Source organism: Rhinoraja longicauda, chromosome 18 (genome assembly GCF_053455715.1).
Source record: "Rhinoraja longicauda isolate Sanriku21f chromosome 18, sRhiLon1.1, whole genome shotgun sequence".
Lineage (NCBI taxonomy): Eukaryota > Metazoa > Chordata > Chondrichthyes > Rajiformes > Arhynchobatidae > Rhinoraja > Rhinoraja longicauda.
In genome coordinates this window covers 26,369,127-26,396,566 of record NC_135970.1, presented here as the reverse complement: position 1 = coordinate 26,396,566, position 27,440 = coordinate 26,369,127, and the positions used below count along the sequence as shown (strand labels likewise).

Below are 27,440 nucleotides of genomic sequence, written 5' to 3'. Positions count from 1 at the left end.
GATGGCTTGCTGCATTATCTCTGTTGTCAGTACAATTATAATTACTTTGGCTTATAAACATGAACTGTTAGAATTGTCATGAATCATGCCACATTAATTATATCCGAGTACCAATATTTATGGTGAATGTTTATCTTGTTGCTTGCAAGTCAATTTCATCTTAAGCAATCAATTATATGGCTGTAAACTGAGGAAAATGATTGGGGAATTCCAAAGGTTTCAAATAAGCAATGTTATTTACCTGCATAAAATGCATCATAATTGCAGTGATGCTTTTGTTTGATCCAAAATTCTTAGGATTTTATTTTCTTTGAAAGCCTAAGATATGATCGCTCCATCTGAAAAATAACACCAAAACCTCTCTCATTCTAATGTCCTGGCTGTGATCGTATTTCCTGGTATACCAATATTTGAGACGTCACAGTGACTAATATAATATGTTCTGTCTTTATGGCCCTTTTCGGTGTTTTAGAAAAACATCTAGGTAATGATGTAGTGAGGGATGGGAAAGAAATGCTTGTGGACTAGCCTTTTGTGTTCAGTGTTCTTGATAACTTCTTGATATCATGAGCAGTGAATATAATTGGTTGAAAGTTGGTCCTGTGATGGTGGAGATCTCAAGAGCTGCTGACTGAATGTGGCCTCAACCATTACAGCTTTGTCTTTACTATTCCCATAGTGGATCCTATCATCATTGGCACTGGGATATTCTTAGAGCCTGCTTATATTGTAAGCTGCATAATCATCCACCCCAATTCTTGACAAGATACATTTCTAGTTCTAGTACATGAGGCAAAAAAATCTTTTTTTTCAATGAAGCTCTCATGAAGTTTCATAAAAAATAATTATGGAATATAGTTTTGAAAGGGCAAACTATCTTTAACCAGAGAATTAAAGATACAAGGCAATTGTCAGATACAGAATGAACATGAGTTAGAAATTAATGAGGCATAAACAACATGAATTTACTGGTGGGAGATCCTGTCTATTTGAAGACGTAACTAAATACATTGTGGTTAATGTGGTTTATACAGACTTTAGAATGGGCTTTCATAAGGGATGGCTGATCCAAAATGTGCAAGGTACGATTAGTAAATTTACATATGACAGAAAAATTGGTGGAGTTATTGATTATGAGAAAGACATTAATCAACTGGTAATTTGGGCAGGTCCATGGCTGACAAGAATTTAATCCTGATAGGTGTGTGCTGATGCATTTTGGAGGGTCCATCAAGGGAAGGACATATACAGGTTGAAACTCTCTGGTCCAGCATGTTTAGAGTCTGTAGTACATATTTGTACTAATTCTAAGGTCTAAAATTAACCAGGATCTGCACTAATATGTAGCTAATTAACTTACCAGTTCAACTTTTACAATCTCAGATAACATTTTCATCCTACAAAGACTTTTTTACAAAATGTTCAGGTTACCAACAGTTCATGAAATCTTCAAGTAGCGCAATGGATGCCCATATTTAATAATAACTGCACAGAAAGATGATGATCAGAGGGCAATTGCCGTGGTCTTGGCAAACATTAGTTCCCAAAAGTGCTGCCTTACAGCATCGGAGACCCGGGTTTGATCCTGACTATGGGTACTTCTTTATGGAGTTTGTATGTTCTCCCATGATCTGCGTGGATTTTCTCCGAGATCTTTGGTTTCCTCCCACATTCCGACGACGTACAGGTTTGTAGGTTAATTGGCTTGGATTAAAAAAGTAAATTGTCCCTCATGTGTGGATAGTGCTGGTGTGTGTGAAGTTAAGGTGAGTAAAGTTCGGGTGGTTTAAAAAGAGCACCTAGAGTCAACCTGGGGCAATTACCTGGAAGATCACAGAGCAGCAGCAACCAGACCAGCGAATGAGTGGATTGGCTGAGACATCCGAATTAGTTGAGTGGATAGTTGACTTGATTAGATAAAATTAAGTTCAGGTCTAGGGGAGTGGTTTGTGAGGGGAAGTACCTTGGTGAGTTAAAGTGCGAGTCTTTGGTTCAAGAGTCTTCAGCAAGGAGGCTACACTTGCATCGGTTGTGTTTAATTTAATTTAAATATTTAAACCTGTGACGGCAGGAATGTTATTGCAGTGCATTTGTTGCACGATGTGGGAAGTCACTGGCACTGCTGGTGTCACTGACCACTATACCTGTGGGAACTGTGTCCAGATGCAGCTCCTCAAGGACTGAGTTAGGGAATTGGAGCAGCAGCTGGATGACCTGTGGTCCATCGAGGATGACGAGAAAGGTTCCTGGACAGGATCGAGTCAGTGCAGGAGGTGTGACGGGTAGAGATGGAAAGAAAGGGGATGAAGCGAGTGCAGGAGACCTCTTGGTCTGTGGAATTACCTCATGAAAACAGATATGCCCTCTTGGGAGCTGTTGGGTCAGATGACGCTTCCAGTCTGAGTGGTGGAGTTTTGTGACTCGAATCCTATCGTTGAGACTCGACCGGTGAGACCGACGTCAGCCAGAGCCATAGTGGTGGGTGACTCCATTGTCTGAAGTGCGGACAGGTGGTTCTGTGGTGACAGGTGAGACTTGAGGAAGGTGTGTTGCCTCCCTGGTGCCAGGGTCCAAGATGTCTCAGACTGACTTAAGAACATCCTCGAGAGGGAAGCTGAACAGCCAGAAAGAGTTGTGCATGTAGGCACAAATGACATGGGTAAGAAGAGGAAGGAGGTTCTGCAACATGAGTATAGAGAACTAGGTAGGAGACTGAAAAGCAGGACTTCTAGGGTGGTTATCTCTGAGTTGCTTCCAGTACCTTGTGCTAGTGAGGGTAGGAACAGGGAGATAGGGGATCGTGGGGGCAGGGATTTAGATTACTCGCTCACTGGCATCTCTTCTGGGGCAGGGGTGACCTGTACAAAAGGGACGGGTTGCACCTTAATTGGAAGGGGATTAGCAGGCATGTTTGCTAGTGCTACACGGGCGGGTTTAAACTAAAAAGTGTGGGGGGGGGTGGAGTCAACAACGTGGATGTGTATCCGTGCAGGTAACAGGAGAGTGTAGGAAAGGTCACGTTTAAACTAACAGGGCGGATGGGACCCAATGCAAGGAGACAGAGGGCCATAAAAAGACAGAAGCAAAAGGTAGAAGGGAGATAAGAAAAACTAACCTGAAAGCTTTGTGCCTGAATGCGAGGAGCATTCAAAATAAAGTGGATGAATTGAATGCGCAGTTAGTAGTTAAGGGGTATGAAATAGTTGGAATTACAGAAACATGGGTCCAGGGTGACCAAGGCTGGGAGCTAAACATGCAGGGGTATTTGATATTCAGGAAGGATGGACAGAAAGGAAGAGGAGGTATGGTGGCATTGCTCGTTAAAGAGGAGATTAATGCAATAGCAAGGAGACACATTAGCTTGAATGCTGTAGAATCAGTATGGTTAGAACTGCAAAATAGCCAAGAGCAGAAATCGCTTATTGGAGTGGTATACAGACCACCAAACATCAAGCATCAAGCAGGAAATTAGGGATGCGTGTAGCAAAGGTACAGCGGTTATCATGGGTGACTTTAACCTATACATAGATTGGCGCAACCAAATTGGTAACAGTACTGAGGAGCATTTCCTGGAATGTATACGGATGGGTTTTTAAACCAATACGTAGAGGAACCGACTAGAGGGCAGGCCATCCTAGACTGGGTATTGTGTAATGAGGAAGGATTAGTTAGCGATCTTGTTGTGCAAGGACCCTTGGGCAAGTGACCATAATATGGTGGAATTCTGCATTGGGACACAGTTAATTCAGACTAGGATCCTGAATTTGTATAAAGGAGACGTTGAAGGTATGAGACAAAAATTGGCTAGGATAGACTGGCAAATTATACTTAACGGGTTGACAGTGGAGATGCAATGGTGAAGATTTAAAGACCACATAGATGAACTCCAGAAATTGTGCATCCCTGTCTGGCGAAAAAATAAAACTGGGAAGGCGGCTTAACCGTGGCTGACGAGGGAAGTCAAGGATAGTGTTAAAGCCAAGGAAGAGGCATATAAATTGGCCAGAAGAAGTGGCAAACCAGAGGACTGGGAAAAATTTAGAACTCAACAGAGGAGGACAAAGGGGTTAATTAAGAGGGGTAAAAAAAAAGCATGAAAGAAAGCTTATGGGAAATATAAAAACTGACTGTAAAAGTTTCTATAGGTATATAAAAAGGAAAAGATTAGTGAAGTTGAATGTAGGTCCCTTACAGTCACAGACAGGTGAATTTATAATAGGAAACAAGGAAATGGCAGAACAGTTCATTGATTACTTTGGTTCTGTCTTCACAAAGGAAGACACAAACAATCTCCCAGAAATACTAGGGGACCGAGGATCTAGAGGGAGGGAGGAACGGAAGGGAATCCACATTAGTCAGAAAATGGTGTTAGGTGAACTGTTGTGACTGAAGGCAGATAAATCCCCAGGGCCAGATGGTCTGCATCTCAGAGTACTCGAGGAGGTGGCCCTAGAAATCGTGGATGCATTGGTGATCATTTTCCAATGTTCTCTCGACTCTGGCTACCCTCCCGTCCACAGGAACTCATCCAATGTAACTCTACTTTTTAAGAAAGGAGGAAAAGAGAAAACAGGGAATTATAGACCAGATAGCCTTACATCGGTAGTGGGGAAGATGCTTGAGTTGATTATTAAAGATGTTATAGCAGTGCATTTGGAAAGCAGTGACAGGATCAGTCAGTCAGCATGGATTTATGAAGGTGATATCATGCTTGACTAATCTTTAGGATTTTTTTGAGGATGCAACAAGTAGAATGGATAAGGGAGAGCCAGTGGATGTGGTGCATCTGGACTTTCAAAAATCTTTTGACAAGGTCCCACACAAGAGATTAGTGTGCAAAATTGGTATTGGGGGTATTGACATGGATAGAGAACTGGCTGGTGCACAGGAAGCAAAGAGTAGGAATTACCTGGTCCTTTTCAGAATGCAGGCAGTGACCCGTGGGATGCTGCAATGCTTGGTGCTGGGACCCCAGCTGTTTACAATATATATTAACGATTTAGACGAGGGAATGAAATGTAACATCTCTAAGTTTGTGGATGACACAAGGCTGGGTGGCAGTGCGAGCTGCGATGAGGATGTTATGAGGCTGCAGGGTGACTGGATGGGCAGGAGCACGGCAGATGCAGTATAATGTGAGGTTATCCACTTTGGTGCCAAGAACAGGAAGGCAGATTCTTATCTGAATGGTGTCAGATTAGGTGAAGGGGAGGTGCAATGAGACCTGGGTGTGCTTGTACACCAGTCACCGAAAGTAAGCATGCAGGTACAGCAGGCAGTGAAGAAAGCCATGTTGACCTTCATTGCGAGATGATTTGAGTTTAGGAGCAAGGAAGTCCTACTGTATAGGAAAACAACTGCAGATGGTGGTTAAAATCGAAGGTAGACACACATTGCTGGAGTAACTCAGTGGGTCATGCAGCATCTCTGGAGAGAAGGAATGGGTAACGTCTTCAGCCTGAAGGGCCTCGGCCCGAAACATCACCTTATCCTTCTCTCCAGAGATGCTGCATGAACCGCTGAGTTACTCCAGCATTGTGTCTACCTTTGAGGTCCTACTGTAATTGTACAGGGCCCTGATGAGACTGCACCTGGAGTATTGTGTGCAATTTTGGTCTCCTAATTTGAGGAAGGACATTATTGCTATTGAGGGAGTGCAGTGTAGGTTCATCAGGTTAATTCCCAGGATGGTGGGAAAAGAATGGTTTGACTGGGCTTGTATTCGCTGGAATTTAGATGGATGTGAGGGGATCTTATAGAAACATAAAATTCTTAAGATTGGACAGGGTAGATGTAGGAAAAATGTTCCCGATGTTGGGGGAGTCCAGAACCAGGGGTCACAGTTTAAGAGGTAGGCCACTTAGGACTGAGATGACGAAAAACTTTTTCACGCAGAGTTGTGAATCTGTGAAATTCTCTGCCACAGAAGGCAGTGGAGGTCAATTCACTGGATGTTTCCAAGAGAATTAGATTTAGCTCTTAGGGTTAAGGGAATCAAGCCCCCCCCCCCCCCATGGTTGAGGTGTCCAGACCAGAGCAGATTATTTTTCACCCGGAGATGACTGCAATGATCTGCACATGCTAGTTGAGAAAATGACCGTAGGTACTCTCACATTTAACATGCAACTTGAATCAACTGACATTGAAGGCCACAAAATGGGACTTTCATAGCGAAGTACTTGCTGGTGAGCATGGGCGTGTAGGGCAGAAGAGTATATATATTTATGTACTGTACGATTCTATAATAAACGTGTCCTACATTGAAAGTTGCAAGCTAAAATTTCTGGTTGCCAGATTAGCGAAAGAAGATTATGTGATGTTATTCAAAGGAGAATTAAAAATGCATAGACTACTTAAGAATGGTGTAAATCGAATATTATAATGCAATAAAATGGATCCGACCGCTGTCTTCCGCGATATTTTTTATTTACGATCATATTTCTGCGAAAACTACTTAAGATAAAATGCGTTTACAGAGGTTCCCCACAACGTAACACAATTGAATTTGTGACCCAGACTCTTGCAGAAAATTGAGTTTTTTCAAAAGACCGCTCAAGGAGACATCGCGCGCTTAAAATAAATACTGGGTCTCCCGTCCGACCGAGCTGCGTTAACCCATGGCCCTCTCGTTTTCATAGTTTCGCTTTTCGATCGGTTTTGTATCGACTCCCCACGTGTCTGTTCCTTCACAAGTCATTCATTCTCTCATGTACTTTTACCAAAATGAACTGCCCTCAAATGTCCCGATTGACGCCACCACTATCCACTCAAATCACACCGCCATTTTCAATAATCAAAAACGGCTCAGAACAGAGGGGGAGGGGGGACCTCACTCGGACTCAGCACATCCAAGATTATCATCCTATTTAAACATATTTTTCACCTATCCCACAGCCAAAAACATGGCTTATTGTGTGCCCCACATTTCCTTGATTATCGTTGTTTTTTTGCATATCTTCCATTAGACCCGAAACGTCACCTATTCCTTCCTCTCCAGAGATGCTGCCTGGCCCGCTGAGTGACTCCGGCATTAATTGTGTCTATATTTTCATTTCTAGTCTACATCCCTTTTCCCCTGAATCTCAGTAGGAAAAGAAGGGTCTCGACCCGAAACGTCACCTATTCCTGTCTTTCCAGAGATGCTACCTGTCCCGCTGAGTTACTCCAGCATTTTGTGTGTCCTAACATCCCATGATTGGATGGTCTCCCTTCGTTTGTGGCGGCGAACTGGCTCCGTGACAGACGGTGGGTTCTCCCCGCCCGCCGATTAGCCTATTCTCCGGGAGGGGAAACCACTGAAGCGAGAGCCGTTGGATTTCCTTGGTCGAAAAGGCGGGACCATCATGAAGGTGGTGGTTGATCGACAGCTTCGGTTTGTCTCGGCGCGGTGGGTGCTGGGATTGCCAAAACAAGCCGCATCCGTCCGTTCTGAGGTTAGATTCACACAGGCAAAGACGCCATCTTGAAAACTTGGGCTTGTTGCTGTTCTTTCCCGCCGATCTCTCTACAGAAATGCATCTATGTTGTTGATAGTTTAGTTCCCTGCTCTCATTTTAAATTTATTTAAAACAATCCCCGTCCCGGTTTAATTACTACGCATAATAAATATATGAAACCGTTGGGTACGTATGAATGTAGTTTTTTTTATTACTGTATTTTTGTATTAGAGAGAAGGGATCTGGTGAGTTTGTTGCGGCCGGGCCCTGTTGCTGTTTCTGTTTGGTTCCAATAATTGCAGAACGGAGGTTGTTAGTTACTGTCCCACCAATCCCATTCTCCCTCACCCCCCTCACTTCTGGTAAGAAAAACTGAACGAAAAGAAATTCCATTTAGATTGAGTTTATAAAGTATTTTTGTCTTTATTTCTTGTTTATAGAAAAGTGACAGATTACTTCGTGTTTTAGTTTTGTTGATTTCAGAGCGGTGGTTCAAGTTGACTGTCAAAGCACAGTGCTTGTGACAGGTTTGACACTATTCAACATTTACATCTAAACAATTACACTTTTTCTTGCTATATTTGTTACTTTTCCAAATTGATATGGAAAATCTTGTTTTCTGGATCGATGTTAGGAATTTAGGAAATAATCATGTTTTGTTTTTGCATTGGTATCAATTTAAAAAAAATAATTTAACCCAAATTTCCTTGGCATATAGTATTTCAGGTGAAATGTTGTATTTGTTTTCTTGTCTGCTGTAGTTGTATCAAGTAAATGAAATTGAATCATGTGCTGATTATTTTCAAACATGTGTAACATGCATCTTATGCTCTCTTCAATGTCTTTGATAGACAATGCTATTCTGCAGTCATAAATATTAATACTCTACTCTCTATATTGTTGCTGAATTAATCAAAACTCATTGTAAATAAGGAATGTACAATAAATTATGATGACTATCTCTGAGGTCCACTGCTGTATTGAAATGTTGTGGTGATTTTCATTAAATGTAATGGAGATTTGCAACAAAAATTTGCTTTGCAGCATAATTAATGACTTTCAAATATTTAACCACTGGGATTAAATTTTAATTCACAAAATGATGAAAATAAATCTTGGATTAAGAACTGAGAATCTTATTTCACATTTGTAGTTGGTGCAACACACTTGAAGAAAATCGAGTCAGAACCCAGAGTAATCCCAGTTGTCTGCAAGGATCCACCCATAATAATATTGTTTATAAGACGTATTTGTTCTGTGTGAAAGCTGGCTGTGTTTGACATCTTGATTCCTTCTCCAAAGTTAATGTAATGTGTCAAATTTGTTAAATGATTATTTAAAGCCATGTGATTTACCATCAGCAGATTTTAAAAAAATTGTAAGATAACAAGAATTACTTGATATGTCGTTTGTACTGTTTGAACTTGAATGGACAGGACAATATAATTAGAATTATATTGTATACTTGTCAATAGCATCACAAGTAGTTCTCATAACCAGAAGATAACTTTTTGTTGAGTTTTTTGGAAATCTAGTGATAAAGTAAAGCATTAGATCATGCATCAGCCATACTTTACCACAATAAATCAAAATGATTAGAAAAGTACATTTGTAGAAGATGTAGTGAGCAAAGGATATCATCTTGAGTTTCCCTGGAACTGATTTGACTGAAACGTTGCTCATTTTGCTGTGTAAATTTAATTGCCTATATGTTACATTGAATGTTGTTGCTGGAACAATTTTTAATTGTGGCAAATCTCACATGGTTTGTTGTGCTTTGACGGGAAAGATATTCTGATTTTAACTTCTTATCATGATATGTATTTCATATGAGGACCAAGGCTAAACAGTGAATGAGGTGAAAGGAAATTAATGGATCTGCTCCTTTTATTAATCTACAGCCAATCCATGGCCTATCCTGGTACAAAAAATGGCTCATTGTGTGTAAACTAAAATAATATAAAAATGTTTTTTTCCAAACTCTTCTACTCTTAATTTCTACAGATTAGTTCAGCGAGATATTTAAGTAAGCAAATATTTGATATTTAAATTGCCAGACTACGTACTTGGAGATTTACTTTAACTACTTGAGCTCCAATGTTAGTGTTTTTCGTATTTACAAATATATTTAAATTCTGTTTTTAAATTTAAAAATCAAAAATATAGTTGTAATTTCTGTAATTATTAGTAAACGGAAACTAGGTGGAAACAAGGAGCTGCAGATACTGGTTTACCAAGAAAATATATAAAATCCAACTGCCAGCGTGATATCAACTGTCCTGACTTTTCCATGCCCTTTACCCACTCTAATTTCACCCCCTTCTGAACACACAACCCTCCCCTCAAAATCCCAACACTTTTCCCTGCAGCCACGTGAGATGTAACACCTGTCCCTATACCTCCTTCCTCTCCTCCATTCAGGGACTTTGAGAGTCCTTCCAGGTGAAGCAGCCGTTCATGTGCACCTCATCCAAGCTTATCTACTGCAGCCAGTGTTCCCAATGTGGCATCCTGTATATTGGCAAGACCAAGCGTAGACTCGGCAGTTTTCCTGGGCCATCTCCATTACCAGAGTGAGGCCACTCACAGGAGGAGCAGCACTTCATTTTCCACTTGTGTAGCATACAACCGACGATATGAATATTGAATTTCCAACTTCGGGTAACTTCTACATAACAACCACCTCCCTCCCCACCATAAACCCCCCCCCCCCCCCATCATAAATCCCCCCCATCATAAATCCTGCCCTTTCCTCCCCCTTTACCTACAATCCTTCTCCCAGTTATACAATTTGTACCTCGTCAACGCTCTAGCTTCACAATTCACCACTTTCTAATCCTTTTGTCTCACACCCTGAGTGTGTTCATCTCTGCTCTATGTTCAGCTATCTACCTATCAAAACGCCCCATCGCTTGTGTTTACTTATGACCTGAGATGATTTGTCCGCCTCTACACTTTTCTAGCTTTCTTTCTCCCCGTCCTTGCAATCAGTCTGAAGAAGTGTCCCAACCCAAAACATCACCTATCCGTGTTCTCGAGGGACGCTGCCTGACCCGTTGAGTTACTCCAGCACTTTGTGTCTCTCATTTATGGTAACATTGCTAGATTTACCCTTTCATGCCCCCAGAAGTTTTTGCATGTTTCATTAAGATCACTTTCATCCTTGTAAACTCATGGATATAATTTCTTCAGCCACAGGTAATTCTACAGCCTACCCATCCCAGAAATTAGACTGTGTAGGAAAATAACTGCAGATGCTGGTACAAATTGAAGGTATCACAAAATGCTGGAGTAACTCAGCAGGTCAGGCAGCATTGCTGGAGAGAAGGAATGGGTGACGTTTCGGGTCGAGGGTCTGAAGAAGGGTCACGGCCACAGCTGGAGTATTGTGTACAGTTCTGGTCACCACATTATAGAAAGGATGTGATAGCTTTGGAGAGGGTGCAGAGGAGATTCACCAGGATGCTGCCAGGGATGAAGGGCCTCGGCTATGAGGAGAGACTGAGCAGACTGGGGTTGTTTTCCCTGGAGCAGAGAAGGCTGAGAGGGGACATGATCGAGGTGTACAAGATCATGAGGGGCATAGATAAGGTAGATGGCGGGGAACTTCTTCCACTGGTGGAAGGTTCAACAACGAGGGGACATAGATACAGGGTAAGGGGAGGGAGGTTTCGGGGGGATGTGAGAAAGAACTTTTTCACCCAGAGGGTGGTTGGAGTCTGGAACTCACTGCCTGGGGTGGTGGTGGAGGCGGGAACACTCACAACGTTTAAGAGGCATTTGGATGGGCACTTGAAATGCTACAACATTCAGGGCTACGGTCCAAATGCGGGAAAATGGGATTAAAATTAGACTGTGTTTGGTAACGGGCGGCGCGGACACGATGGGCCGAAGGGCCTCTTTCTGTGCTGTAGGACTATGACTCTATGACCCAAAACGTCACCCATTCCTTCTCTCCTGAGATGCTGCCCGACCTGCTGAGTTACTCCAGCTTTTTGTGATACCAGAAATTAGCCTAGTACTTCTCTTTTGGACTGGTTCCAATTCCAGTATATTGTTTCTTAGGTAAGGGGATGAAAAGTGTGCATGGTACGCTACACGTGGCCTCATCAATACCCTGTATAATTGTAATAAACCTCCTTCCAAAAACTACCGGATAGAGATAGGTGATGGGAGAGCAAATAGGCACGGGAAGAGTGGCTGTTAGCTGGCACCTCTGCCTCTGATTGAGTGAGTGAGTCTACTCCATGCTTTCAATTTTACTTGGGTTGACCCAGCCTCTAATTGTTGCGTTCTGGGATGGTGAGTTTGTGGGTTGGAGAAACAAGGAACGCGGAACCGTTCTGTTCCCATTTGGCACCGGGGTTCGGTTTTGGGAAGAGGAGGCATGTGCAAATGCCCTGCTCCCACCTGGCAGAATATGCTCAAAACCATCTCGCGAGAGGAAGTATAACATAGCAAAGAAGAGTGGGAAGACAGAGGATTGGGACTCTTTTAAAGAGCAACAAAAGTTAACTAAAAAGGCAATACGAGGAGAAAAGATGAGGTACGAGGGTAAACTAGCCAATAATATAAAGGAGGATAGCAAAAGTTTTTTTAGGTACGTGAAGAGGAAAAAAATAGTCAAGGCAAATGTGGGTCCCTTGAAGACAGAAGCAGGGGAATTTATTATGGGGAACAAAGAAATGGCAGACGAGTTAAACCGTTACTTTGGATCTGTCTTCACTGAGGAAGATACACACAATCTCCCAAATGTTCTAGGGGCTGGAGAACCTAGGGTGATGGAGGAACTGAAGGAAATCCACATTAGGCAGGAAATGGTTTTGGGTAGACTGATGGGACTGAAGGCTGATAAATCCCCAGGGCCTGATGGTCTGCATCCCAGAGTACTTAAGGAGGTGGCTCTAGAAATAGTGGAAGCATTGGAGATCATTTTTCAATGTTCTATAGATTCAGGATCAGTTCCTGTGGATTGGAGGATAGCAAATGTTATCCCACTTTTTAAGAAAGGAGGGAGAGAGAAAACGGGTAATTATAGACCAGTTAGTCTGACATCAGTGGTGGGGAAAATGCTGGAGTCAATTATAAAAGACGAAATTGCTGAGCATTTGGATAGCAGTAACGGGATCGTTCCGAGTCAGCATGGATTTACGAAGGGGAAATCATGCTTGACAAATCTACTGGAATTTTTTGAGGATGTAACTAGGAAAATTGACAAGGGAGAGTCAGTGGATGTGGTGTACCTCGACTTTCAGAAAGCCTTCGACAAGGTCCCACATAGGAGATTAGTGGGCAAAATTAGGGCACATGGTATTGGGGGTAGGGTACTGACATGGATAGAAAATTGGTTAACAGACAGAAAGCAAAGAGTGGGGATAAATGGGTCCCTTTCGGAATGGCAGGTAGTGACCAGTGGGGTACCGCAAGGTTCGGTGCTGGGACCCCAGCTATTTACGATATACATTAATGACTTAGACGGAGGGATTAAAAGTACCATTAGCAAATTTGCAGATGATACTAAGTTGGGGGGTAGTGTGAATTGTGAGGAAGATGCAATAAGGCTGCAGGGTGACCTGGACAGGTTGTGTGAGTGGGCGGATACATGGCAGATGCAGTTTAATGTAGATAAGTGTGAGGTTATTCACTTTGGAAGTAAGAATAGAAAGGCAGATTATTATCTGAATGGTGTCAAGTTAGGAGGAGGGGGAGTTCAACGAGATCTGGGTGTCCTAGTGCATCAGTCAATGAAAGGAAGCATGCAGGTTCAGCAGGCAGTGAAGAAAGCCAATGGAATGTTGGCCTTCGTAACAAGAGGAGTTGAGTATAGGAGCAAAGAGGTCCTTCTACAGTTGTACCGGGCCCTGGTGAGACCGCACCTGGAGTACTGTGTGCAGTTTTGGTCTCCAAATTTGAGGAAGGATATTCTTGCTATGGAGGGCGTGCAGCGTAGGTTCACTAGATTAATTCCCGGAATGGCGGGACTGTCGTATGTTGAAAGGCTGGAGCGATTGGGCTTGTATACACTGGAATTTAGAAGGATGAGGGGGGATCTTATTGAAACATATAAGATAATTAGGGGATTGGACACATTAGAGGCAGATAACATGTTCCCAATGTTCGGGGAGTCCAGAACAAGGGGCCACAGTTTGAGAATAAGGGGTAGGCCATTTAGAACGGAGATGAGGAAGAACTTTTTCAGTCAGAGGGTGGTGAAGGTGTGGAATTCTCTGCCTCAGAAGGCAGTGGAGGCCAGTTCGTTGGATGCTTTCAAGAGAGAGCTGGATAGAGCTCTTAAGGATAGCGGAGTGAGGGGGTATGGGGAGAAGGCAGGAACGGGGTACTGATTGATAGTGATCAGCCATGATCGCATTGAATGGCGGTGCTGGCTCGAAGGGCTGAATGGCCTACTCCTGCACCTATTGTCTATTGTCTATTGTCTATATTCTCTCAAACACTTGTTCAAATATACAGGCTGTCCATTAGATGTTCGTAACTTGTGGAGGGCCTGTATTTTTAAACACCCTCCCTCTTGCAATAAAGGCGAATATGCCATACACCTTCCCAGCTGCTGGCTTCAAATACTGTCTTCAAACATTTTGCAATTTGTGCACAAGATCACTGGGATCCTATTGTACTGCTCATTTGCAGTCTTAGATTGTCTTTAGACTCCTTTTACTGAAATGCATGACCTCCCATATTGAACTCTATTTGCCAAGATTCTGCCCTCTCACTCAATCTATCTTCATCCTATTGCAGAGTCCAAATATCCCAATCGCAACATGCCCTCCCACCTATATTTGTATAATTTGTGAATTTTGACGGGAAAATTTGACATTTGCTTTCCCGTTGCATCTCCTACGGTTGCAGGGGAAAGTACCTTCATGTCCCTTTACCTCCCCCCTTGACTCCAACTAAGGACCCCAACAGTCTTCTCAGTTGAGGCAGAGGTTCACTTGCGACTCCTCCAACCTCATCTATTGTATCCGCTGTTCCAGTTGTCAATTTCTGTACATCGGCGAGACCAAGGGCAGGCTTGGCGATTGTTTGACTGAACACCTCTGCTCAGTCCGCCTTAACCTACCTGATCTCCCGGTTGCTCAGCACTTTAACTCCCCTTCCCATTCCCAATCTGACCTTTCTGTCCTGGACCTCCTCCATTGTCAGGGTGAGGCCCAGCGCAAATTGGAGGAACAGCACCTCATATTTTGCTTGGGTAGCTTACACCCCAGCGGTATGAACATTGACTTCTCTAACTGCAAATAGCCCTTGTTTTTTCTCTCTCCATCCCCTCCCCTTCCCAGTTCTCCCACCAGTCTTACTGTCTCTGACTACATTCTATCTCTGTCCCGCCCACTCCTCTGACATCAGTCTGAACAAGGGTCTCGACCTGAAACATCACCCATTCCTTCTCTCCGGAGATGCTGCCTGTCCCGCTGAGTTATTCCAACATTTTGTGTGTACCTTGGGTCAATTAAGCTTGTATTCTAGTGTTTCAAACAATGAGAGGGATCCCATGGAAACCAAAAAGCTCTAATAGGACTAGACAGTGTAGATGAAGGAAGGATGTTCTTAATGGCCAGTCACCGGCCATGTCTTAAATAGTCAACACTTTATTTTTGAAGGTTAACCAATTCTAGATTCTACAGCAAAAAGAAATGTCCACTCCACATTCACATATCAAGATCTCTTGGGAACTTGTATGTTCCAGTCATTCCTTTGCTTTTCTAAACACCAATGAACATAAGCCTAGCTTCTCCAGACTTTTCTCATAAGGCAAGCCACTCATTCCAAGCATTAATTTAGTTAGCCTCTAAACTGTTTACATGCCTTCACATCCTTCCTTAAATTATATCAATACTATGTACCCTCAATGCTATATACAGTGAGCTGGAAAATGTCTCACCAATACCCTATATAACTGAAGCATAACCTACCTACTTTTTTATTCAGTTGTCTTTGCAATAAACAATAATATTCTGTTAACTTTCCTAATTTAATGGTTACTGGGCAGCACTGTTTAAGGATATACATGAAATACATTAGTGTGTTTGTGTAAATATTGTTACATTGAGGGGGGGGTTTCCCTTCACTGTGTCAAGAGTAAGTGAATCTTATCGAGTTCACATCACAAGATTAGAAATTGTTGAGCCAGAGCTGAACACACTTCTCGGCACCTGCATACAATGGCAATTTGCGCTTCTTGTGCGTAGTGGTGGAATGATTGGTGGAAACAGGGCTGCAACGTGAACGCTCTTTCCTTGACCCCAGTAAGTGAATGATCTCTTATGAACAATACTGAACCAGGATGCAAATTGGCACAAAGGGATTTTCACTGTTGTAATTGAACAATTTTTGTATCTTCCAATTTGGAAACCCTTTCACTTTCCGTTCTAAAATTAAGTTGCTGACTTCATGCCAAATTCCTCTTTCAGAAAAATATTTTGGCAACAAGCTTCTATGAATAGTCTATTTTCACCTCACATTGCCTTTCTCCATAGTCAAAAAGACTAGCCTGTTGCTTTGTTTTGAAGTATTTGTAACAAAAAATATTATTTGAGTTTACAGTGAAGCTTATTAGGTTGTGGTGAAGGGCAGATTTGTTGAATCATATGTGGACATTTTTATTGCTATATAAAAAAAACAACAAAAGAGGTCTCTACCTGAAATGTCACTCATTCCTTCTCTCCAGAGATGCTGCCTGTTCTGCTGAGTTACTCCAGCATTTTGTGTCTACTTTTTAATGCGACTGGTTCTAATTTTTGATAATCCCGAATTATAATTTGAATGAGTTTACTTGTCTTTATTTACAGATTTTGTGTGGGAATTCAAAATCAGTCCCATTCACTATATATTGCACTCCATAGTGTGCATGTGCATTTGGAATTTAATCTCTGCACATGTTTAAAAGAATTCTCGCTTAATTTTGTGTATGTGTTCCCTCATTTTAGATCACTCAATAAATAAAAAACATTATTTACCTAGCATGCATCACAGCGTAGGTTTCCAGTATCCTGAATGTCAAATATTCAGAAATCCACTGACCTGAAATGTTGCAGCCATAATAATAACTGTTAAGTATAATTACTGTTTTAGTAAAAAAAATTAGAGATAACTATAAATTGCTGTCTATTTGATTACAAATCGCTTTATTGAATAGCATTGCCTACACATGCAGCATCCAAATAGACTGACCCCTGTCAGTCACAGAATTATATTGTAGCAAAGTAGGCATGTAGACTCAAACATCATTTTATGGGCATTGTGTTAATGACAGCGTCAACTTATTTGGAGTACTTCATTATTGCTATTTCTTTACTACTCACTGACTATGACCTGCTAAAATTGCATTTGGCGTGTACTGTGATCTTAACCTCTGCCTGTGCAATCTAGAGCCTTAAGTATTTTATGTTGTAGACTTTGGATCAAATAAAACGCCAAGAGAATCTGATTATCTGATTTGGTTTTCATTCTGTGAAAATGGAGGGAGAGGGAATACCAAACAGGATATCCCCAGAAACTACAAAATATTGAGCACCAACAGGAAGCAAAACTCTAGAAGCCTTGCCCCAAATTTGACAGTTATAGTGAAGATGATTGAAGGGATGAAATCTAAACTATCATATTTCCATATTTGAAACACCATGGAGTGAATTAAGAAACAGTGATTAGTGTCTATGGTTTTTAAATACTTAAAGAATGTATGTTTGGAATCCCAGTCCGTTGGAATAGCCAATGTGCGTGCAGCAGGTGAGAAAGGGACTCATGAGGAAAGACATTCTTGCCATAGAGGGAGTACAGAGAAGGTTCACCAGATTGATTCCTGGGATGGCAGGACTTTCATATGAAGAAAGACTGGATAAACTCTGCTTGTACTCGCTGGAATTTAGAAGATTGAGGGGGGATCTTATAGAAACTTACAAAATTCTTAAGGGGTTGGACAGGCTAGATGCGGGAAGATTGTTCCTGATGTTGGGGAAGTCCAGAACAAGGGGGTCACAGTTTAAGGATAAGGGGGAAGTCTTTTAGGACCGCGATGAGAAAGTTTTTTTTCACACAGAGAGTGGTGAATCTGTGGAATTCTCTGCCACAGAAGGTAGTTGAGGCCAATTCATTGGCTATATTTAAGAGGGAGTTAGATGTGGCCCTTGTGGCTAAAGGGATCAGGGGGTATGGAGAGAAGGCAGGTACGGGATACTGAGTTGGATGATCAGCCATGATCATATTGAATGGCGGTGCAGGCTCGAAGGGCCAAATGGCCTACTCCTGCACCTATTTTCTATGTTTCTATGTTTCATTAGTTTCCAATAGTATTTGTACTGGATTACCAGACAAATAGATTATGGCTGATTTCTAATGGAGGCATTATTAATAAACAGTGTGCTGGAGGAACTTAGCAGGTCAGGCAGCACTCATGAGGGAACAATAGACAATGTTTTTGATCGGGACCCTTCAGGCTGATTGGAGTAGGGGGAGAAAGCTGGAAAAGAGGAGAGGGTAGTTCAGGACCTGGGATGTGATGGGTAGATGCAGGTGAGATGGGGTTGATTGGCACACGAATGGAGTAGGTAACAAAGGCTAGATGTGAAAAGGAGGCAGAAAGTTGTCAGATAAGAAAACAAGGGAAGTGAAATGTAAAGCAGGAGTCAGGATATTAGTAAAAGGGTTCAGGGGAGGGGAAAGAGGGCAGATAAAAGGGAATTGTGGAATTCTGGGATGGGAAATACACATCGGAAAGATGGGAAAGAAGCAGATCGATAGGGATGGTGATAGAAATGTATGTGGACTATAGGAAGGGAAAGAGAGGGTGAGGTGGGAAGGGTTGTTATTTGTAATTAGAGTATTCGGTGTTTATATTGCTGGGTTGTAAACTACACAAGCGGAATATGAGGTGCTGTTCTTTCAATTTGTGTGTGGTCTCTCTGGCAATGGAGGAGGCCAAGGACAGAAAGGGCGATATGTCAATGGGAAGGTCAGTTAAAATGGTTACCAACCTGGAGCTCCAGCATGCCTTGGTGGACAGAGCACATTTGTTGTGCGAAATGGTCATCTAGCCTAAACTTCATTTTGCCAATGTAAAGGAGGCCTTATCGGCAGCATCGAATGCAGTAGACAATGGTAGAGGAGGTGCATGTCAGATTCCTGGCGCAGCACCATGCAGTAAAGGAGCAATCTGGGGTTAATTTCAGGTTCTGTACACCGCCTGATCAGATGTTTTTTTTAAAGTAAAAACATTAGACTGCACCTTGAGTATATTCTGTTAGTCAGTCAGATCATGCTGCTCTAACTTTCACTGCCCAATTTTCTGATGTATCCCATTAGCCTTGATTGTTTCACTAATTAAAAATTTGTCTATCTCAGTTTTGATTATATTCAAGGATTCTGCCTTCATAAGTATTCTTGGACAGAGATTTCTGATGACTTGCATTCCTTTGAGAGAATAAATACTTCCTAGTCTCTATCTTAGATGGGCACCCCCCCTTATTCTGAGAATGTCTTCTTGTACTTGACTCTGCCATTAGGGGTTGGAATGAGAGATGGCCTTATGAAACTTACCAAATGTCGGTTTGGAATTTGGTGAATTTCTGGAGTGGGGCTTTTTGGATCTTAAGACTCTTGAGAAAATTACAAAGCTAATGGTGGGGGCACGGTGGCGCAGCGGTAGAGTTGCTGTCATTCAGAGCCAGAGACTGTGGGTGCTGTCTGTACGGAGTTTGTACGTTCTCCCCGTGACCTGTGTGGGTTTTCTCTGAGATCTTTGGTTTCCTCATGCACTCCAAAGCCGCTCAGGTTTGTAGGTTGATCAGCTTGGTATAAATGTAAATTGTCCTGTGTTGATGTGCGAGGATCGCTAGTTGGTGTGGACTTGATGGGCTGAAGACCCTGTTTCCGCGCTATATCTCTAAACTAAAAAACTAAATGTTGGCACCTAAATGATAAATAGTTGATGGCCCAGTCGTCATTAATTAACCCTGATATTTGGATGCATGCATTTTAGCAGACCTAAAAGCTGTTGTACAAATGATACTTTGCTATGCCACTATGCAATTTAAACCTGGAGAGGTTTCAAGCCTAGCAAAAGGTGGCACAATGGCACAGATGGTAAAGCTATTGCCTCAGTGCCAGAGACCCTGGTTCGATCCTGATCTTGAGTACAGTCTGTGTGGAATTTGCACATTCTCCCTGTGACTGCAAGAGCTTCCCCATGGTGGTCTATTTTCCCTTTACTTCCCAAAGACATACAAGTTTGTAGGTTAATTTGCCCTAGTTTGTAGGGAGTGCATGACAAAGTGAGATAATATCGAATTAGTGTGAGAAAGGTTGATGGATGATCGGTGTGGACCTGGTGGGCCGAATGGCCTGTTCCCATGCCGTTAATTGAATTCATTAAAACAAAAAGCAGCCTTACGGATCGTTTAATTGCTTTTCTCATTCTGTTAAGTCTCTGTTTGAAATTTCACCATTGATTCAGATTGTATTGATATGTTGTTAAGTTACCGGATTCACGGTGCTTTTTGCAGTTGAGACATAACTGGACCATTTTCCATTTGGGTGGATGGCAGAGTTCTAGAGCTGTAGTGAATGTGAGCAGAGCCACAGCTAGATTTTGAGTACAAGTAATTAACACGACTGGGTTTTGTCATTGTCCGTAACCTTTGTGGTATGCAATGCAGTTGGTTGTTCTTTATGTCACCGAGAGTGAACTGAATTGGCTGAAGATGAATTCATTTCATCTGCTGCTAATGTTCATTTTGCATTCTACATTTTCCCAAAACAATAAAAAAAACAAATATAGTGCCTAATCTCTTTCTCTGACTAAGATTTTAAAAAATCACTTGGCATTAACTAGAGATTAAAATTAACCTATTTTTCATTGTGTGTTTAACTTTTCTTTGCAAAATATTGTACACTTACCTGCTAAATTACTAGAAGAAGCGCATGATGTTTTCTGATCAATCAGATTAGTTTATTTTAAACAGTTGAACAGTAGTTGCGGTATTGACATTGATCTTTTTATCTTTTAAATCAGTGCATCATGTTTTGGAAGTTTGATCTTCACACATCATCCCATATAGACACACTCCTGGAGAAGGAAGATGTGACCCTTACTGAATTAATGGACGAGGAAGATGTTTTACAGGAATGTAAAGCTCAGAACCGTAAACTCTTGGATTTTCTGGTCAGATCACAGAGTATGCATGATTTGGTAACGTATATCACCCAGGAACCACCAGATGACATGGAAGAAAAGATGAAATACAAGTAAGAAAATCTAATTGTAGGAAATACTTTCACATGAAGGTTTCATACTTACATGAAGTTTATTAAGCTAGATTGGTGTGGCTTCTAAATCTATCTTAATGTGGTGACTGGAAACTTGTAACTCTCATTTATTGAGGATGGGAATTACCAAATTAATCACATTATTAATTTTTAATATTTGCCAATATTTGCCAAAAATCTTGTTATTAAATTAGTAATGTATGTTGAAGAATTTCATATTTTTAAGGAGAGTTCATTAGCTCCTGAATGGTACCTGGTTAAATAGTCCAGTAAAAAGTAATTTGTATGAGCTGGTGAAGTAACAACATTCATAGAGAGATATAGCATGGAAACAGGCCCTTTGGCCCAACTTGGGATGGTAAGCAGCATTCTGGAACTGTAGTCAATAGACAATAGGTGCATGACTGTGGGGCCAGGTTCAGCTCAAACTCCATCATCAAGTTTGCTGATGACACTGTGGTGGTCGGCCGGATCTCCAACAACGATGAGAAGGCCTACCGGGAGGAGGTGGCTGAACTGGCACTCTGGTGTCAGGACAATAGCCTCCTCTTGAATGTCACTAAAACGAAGGAGCTGATTGTGGACTTCAGAAGGGCTAAACATCAAAGGACGTACACGCCACTGGAGATAAATGGGTCTACTGTGGATAGGGTGAGCAGTTTTAAATACTTGGGAGTCCTAATCACAGAGGATCTGACATGGGCAACACACATTGCCGCACTGGTGGGTAAGGCAAAACAGCGCCTTTACCACCTTAGACAGCTGAGGAAATTCAGAGTGTCTCTGAGGATCCTTCATTGCTTCTACTCTGGGGCTGTAGAGAGCATCCTGTCCGGCAACATTACAGTCTGGTTTGGGAACAGCTCTGCCCAGGACAGGATGGCCCTGCAGAGAATAGTGCGTTCGGCAGAACGCACCATGGGAACTACACTCGTCCCCCTGCAGGACCTATACATCAGGAGGTGCAGATCCAGAGCAAGCAAGATCATGAGGGACCCCTGCCACCCCAGTAACGGACTGTTCCAGATGCTACGTTCAGGCAAACGCCTCCGCTGTCACGCTGTGAAAACGGAGAGGATGAGACGGAGTTTCTTCCCACAGGCCATCAGGACTGTCAACTTTTATAACTCCAGAGACTAAATTTTTGTCTACACTATAGTAACTTATTAACTTTATTTACATGCTGTAACTGTAATTCTTTTTTGTGCACAATCCGCAGGCATTGCCACTTTCATTTCACTGCACATCGTGTATGTGACAAATAAACTTGACTTGACTTGACTTGAGTAGGCCATTCGGCTCTTCGAGCCAGCACCGCTCAGTAGTGTTTGTAAGGAAAGTCTGGCCATTATGTTGTTTGAAGGAGTCTTAAGATTTTAATGGAATTGCCAAGAAGAACTTGCTTCCAATAATAGACATTTGCTACAATATATACTTGTAAATGTTTTGAAATGACAGAAGTATGTTACGTTAGAATTTGTGCTTTTGTAAAATTAAGAGCAGGTTGTTGCAAAATACTTAATTATACCTGTCATAATGTTCTAAATTTTCTTTCTAGATATCCCAACATATCATGTGAGTTGCTTACTTCAGATGTAGCACAACTAAATGACCGACTAGCAGAAGATGAACCTTTGCTGACAAAACTTTACAGCTTTCTGCAGAATGAGCCACCACTTAACCCTTTGCTTGCAAGTTTTTTCAGTAAAGTGCTAAGCATTCTTATCAGTAGGAAACCTGAACAGGTAAGGGATGTGTACTAAATTTTAGTATTTGATTATTTTTTATAAGGTGTTAACTGTTTCCAAGTTTTAATACTATAAGAGATAGAAGGGAAACATAGTAAATTTACTTGGTCCGAATGATCAGAACTTTGTTATTCCATTTCTATCCCCTTATGCAGTTTTGTTTCAAGTTTCTTTTGGTATCTTTCCAGCGAAAAGTATTGTATTATAGACGTTTATGTAATACTTGTTGTTGCCCTGCTTAATTGTTATGAACTGAGGGCATGTTGGGTTGGCAATTGCTGAGAAGTGTAATCACACAAGCATTTACTCATTCTGAATATGGACTTGATGTGCTCAACTTATTGTACATGTTTTCAAAGATGCCTCCCTGTGGAAGGCGACTCTGGACTGTCAAAGCAGCCACAGCCAGACATAAAAATAGCTTTATTCCACGAGTGGCAGTTCTACTCAATAACCAAAGTCTGTAGTTTATTTTTTGCTCTGGTTTATTTTCACCCGCATGTTTAGACCGTAACGTTGTATCCTTATTGTTTTGATGCGTTTATGCTTTATTCTTAATTGTTAACTGTATGTTTGTGTTGTCATGTGTGAGCGGAGCACCAAGGCACAATCCTTGTATATGCACATACTTGGCCAATAAACTTATTCATTCATTCATTCATTCATTCATTCATTCATTCATTCATTAAATGACTGTTTGGTTGCCAACAGTGGAATTTTGTAAAATGAAATGGTTTTGTGATGAAATTTGAAATACAGAGACTTTCATAGATGAGTAGCTGGGAAGGGTGCATAGAAGATATACGAGGATGTTTCCAGGACTCGAGGACCTAAGCTATAGGGAGAGGTTGATCAGGCTAGGACTCTATTACTTGAAGCGCAGGAGGATCTTATAGAGGTGTATAGAGGTATGAAAAATCATGAGAGGAATAGATCAGGTAGACACAGTCTCTTGCCCAGAGTACGGGAACCAAGAATCAGAGTACGGGAATCAAGAGGACATAGGTTTAAGGTGAGGGGGGAAAGATTTAATAGGAGTCTGAAGGGTAACGGGTAGTAAGTGTATGGAATGAGCTGCCAGAGGAAGTAGTTGTGGCAGGTACTATTGCAGCATTTAAGAAACATTTAGACCGGTACATGGATAGGACGGGTTTAGAGGGACATGGGCCAAACACAGGCAGGTGGGACTAGTGCAAGGTGAGACATGTTGGCCGTTGCGGGAAAGTTGGGCCAAAGGGCCTGTTTCCACACTGTAGGAGTCTATTACTCCAGTATACTGGTCAAATATTGTCAATGAGTTAAAAATGTCTGCAAATCAGATCTGTCATCACCAGAACAATGTTCACAGTACATAAATGTTTTCATAAATTGGTAGTTAGAATTTTCTCTTATTTTTTTGAATATTTGGCTATTTGAATGCCATAAAATATTTTAAAATGATGTTTAAAGGAGCTGTGTTGAGCCAGTGTTCTTTCACACAGAGTGATAGGTGCCTGGAACTTGCTGCCAGGAGTGGTGTTGTAAGCAGGTACAGTCGTGTCGTTTAAGAGGCTCTTAGATAGACACATGGATATGCAGGGGATGGAGATGTATGGATCAAGTGGAGGTAGAGGAGATTAGTTTAATTTGGCATCATGTACAGTGCATACATTGTGCTGTGCTGTGCTGTATTTTATGTTCTATGTAATGTTATGCAGGAAGTAGTTGAGCAGGAAGAATGATACTAACTGAAGATTTCTCAAGCTCACCCATATCTTTGCATAGTTCGGTGGAATAATGCTAAGGTTAAATAAATGATTAGATTATCAATTTTTACTGTTGGCTTTCATATTCTTATGATTTAAGTTATTGTATTATTTTGTTTTACTTGTAAGGTTAATATTTTTTCCTCCAGTAACTTTCTCTACTTTCTTGAGTTATTTAAAGATGCTGTTGAAAACCTAATTCTCACAACTTTGGTTATTTTTTCTGTTATTTCCTTGGGTGTTCATTTCAATAGTTTTGTTGCCTTGGGACAATTTTCTACATTAAACATACTATGAAATTGCAAGTTATTTTATGTTACTGAAATTTAAACATTATTTTAAGATCTGCCTCAATTTCATTTTATGAACTTCGCTTTTTTGAGGCAGAAAATGTTGATAATGAAAATAATTATGAAGTTGGAAATAAGAGTTATTACTAATTGCACCCAAGGTTTGATGCGGGAAGGATAAAGAAAGAAGAGAATTAATTCACTTTTGCCTACAGTTGATGGGACTGTATTTTATTGTCATTCAAGAAATGTGCTTTAAAAAAAAAAATCATCTTCTGCAGATTATTACATTTTTACGAAAGAAAGATGCGTTTGTAAGTTTAATGCTCAAACACATTGGGACGTCGGCACTTATGGACTTGCTACTCAGGTTATTGACATGCATTGAGCCACCACAGCTAAGGCAAGATGTTTTAAATGTAAGTTGAAAAATTCTGTGTATTATATGGATAGATCATGTATAACTGATGTCTTTATTGGATGTTTTTTGCATGTCAATGGAATTTAAATTATAATTTCCAGCATTTGACAGTTGAGGTTGGGGTAGGTGTTGTTAAATAATGTGAAAAGTGAATGTGATTAGTTAATTCTGGGCTGGAGAATGTGGATGCAAGCAGGTGCAATATTATTAATTGTTGAATAGTGGGCAATGTAGTGGGTCATGTTTAAGAACACATTTAAACTATATGTCCAAGTGAACGAAATAATATATGAAGGATCTATAGTTGTGAAGGATAAATTTGAGATGAAGGCGGAGGAAATTTTGACTTAGCATTAACTTCATCTTTAGTTTTGCAACATCTTTTTACTGGTGACATTTATATTTTGCAGTGGTTGAATGAGGAAAAGATTATTCAACATTTAATAGAAATGATACAACCATCTCAAGATGAAGATGTAAGTAGATGTAAATTATGGTATTGCTGGGAATAAGTGTGGGTCATGAGGGCATTTAGGTACTGAAGAATGTAAATAATCTAGTTGGTTTTATATATTTTTTTATCTGAAGTTTAACCAAAGTTCTGATAATCATTCTTGTTGGAACCTTTCTTTCATTAAGATGGTCATTTATGAAATGAGATCTTTCAATTCATAATAAACTCAGTGTGGAAGTCCTCCACTTACCTTATTTTAACAAGGATTGCCAGTTAGTATTATCTTTGGTCTCATTTAGAACTATTGATCAAATATCAGGAAGCTTTTTACCCAAATTTTTGAAGACAAAATAGAGACGGGAATCGGCCCAAATTTGATGTTTTTATTTATATTAAAGTTGTTGCTGGTAGTCTTCACTGAAATGAAACTTGAGAAGAACTATTGTGAATGCCTTTGGACCTTCATTTGATCATTCATTTCCAGAAACATATAGTTCCCCTTTGGACGAGTAGATTTAATTTGAAGGACAATATACCAAGTTTGCACAAAAATAGTATTGAAATCAGCCTCCTAGGAGATCCCTAATGACATCCTTGATTTTTTTTTTTTGGTAATTGTTTTTCTGTACTGTGTTGGGAATTAGCTGGCTTCCATATGGTAACACTCTGGCACAATTTATAGTAGTACCTGCATGTCAATTTGCCTAGTGCCAGTTCTCTTGAATTGAATTTTAATTGGATAACTACTTTTATGCTCCATGTTTTGTTTTGTACTCAATTAGTTATGCGTGTTTGCTGTCCCTGACTTGTCTACATTATTTCTCTTTTTGCTGAGTCTATAACAGTTCTGCCTCCCTTAGTTAATTTATTTCCAGGTTAGTATCCTCGTTATTTGGGCAGACCCAGAAATACACAGGGAGGTGCATTCCCCTTATTTCAAATATCTGTGACTCGCTACTCTCTGCCCATCACTGTTTTTCCCCCTGCACCAGTGAAATAAATACCGCCTCCAGTCATAGGTAGGTGTAGGTCAGTTATTGGTACTGATGCACTGGTGTCTACTAACATGTTGTATTGCTAACCCCCTAGTAAAACCCTTGTGTGTGTCCGTGGGTGACCATTAGGTCATAAGTGATAGGAGCAGAATTAAGCCATTCGGCCCATCAGGTCTACTCCGCCATCCAATCATGGCCGATCTATATCTCCCTCCTAACCCCTTCTCCCGATAACCCCTGACATCCATACTAATCAAGAATCTATCTATCTCTGCCTTAAAAATATCCATAATATCCTTCACATATCACAAAACTAATGATCTGTTTTACTACCTTTCTACCTGTCACCCTTCTTCTCTCTCCCCCCCTCCCCCAACCAAAACAAAATGTCAAGGTAACTAATTTCTAATTAGTGGTTAACAGAGGATAATGAAGCACTTCGCTTAATTTTATTTCCTGACAGAATTATTTCTGTAGTGTTACAATTCTATAGGATGCTTTAAAAATATGTAGGTATTCACAATCTTCTATATCTTCTATCTTATTAAAAGTCAGATCTTGTGAATAAATGTATGTATGAATATATATATATATATATCTGTGATTTCGCTGATTACGGCAAAACGGTAAACCGTAGCGCCACGATTTTTGCGCCGCCTTAATCAACACGCAGACAGCTGCTGGAAAATGTTTTTTTAATTTAACTCGGTCGCATATTTTTTAAGTTACAGAGGTTTTAAAGCGCTGCCCCCCCTGATTTATTGAAAGTTATTAGGGGGGCGCTGTGGTGCGTCTGTGCTCAGTACGCATGCGCGGCATCTCCTCGCGTATATATATTTCACTCATTCGGCTGATTACGGCAAAACGGTAAACCGTAGCGCCACAATTTTTGCACCGCCTAATCACGCTGAACGCTTGCCGAAAATGATTTTTTAAATTTAATTCGGTCGTTTATGTTTTAAGTTACAGAGGTTTAAAAGTCAAGACTTTTTTCCTCTCAGTTATTTCGGCTGATTTCGGCAAAAACGGTGAACCGTAGCGTCACGAATTTTGCACCGCCTTAATCACCA

General features: G+C 41.0%; 1 protein-coding gene across 7 annotated transcripts in view; it reads left to right on the top strand.

Annotated features, from left to right (window-relative positions):
* Positions 1-7,439: 7,439 nt before the first annotated feature.
* Positions 7,440-27,440, top strand: part of ppp6r3 (protein phosphatase 6, regulatory subunit 3) — a 106,830-nt gene continuing 86,829 nt past the window's right edge. For all 7 annotated transcript variants that reach the window (XM_078415353.1, XM_078415351.1, XM_078415354.1 and 4 more), the window contains exons 1-5: positions 7,440-7,622; positions 20,464-20,696; positions 22,276-22,462; positions 24,782-24,919; positions 25,332-25,397. In XM_078415353.1, the coding sequence (XP_078271479.1) occupies positions 20,470-20,696; positions 22,276-22,462; positions 24,782-24,919; positions 25,332-25,397 (618 nt within the window). In that variant the 5' untranslated portion in view covers positions 7,440-7,622; positions 20,464-20,469. The remainder of the gene's footprint in view (positions 7,623-20,463; positions 20,697-22,275; positions 22,463-24,781; positions 24,920-25,331; positions 25,398-27,440) is intronic.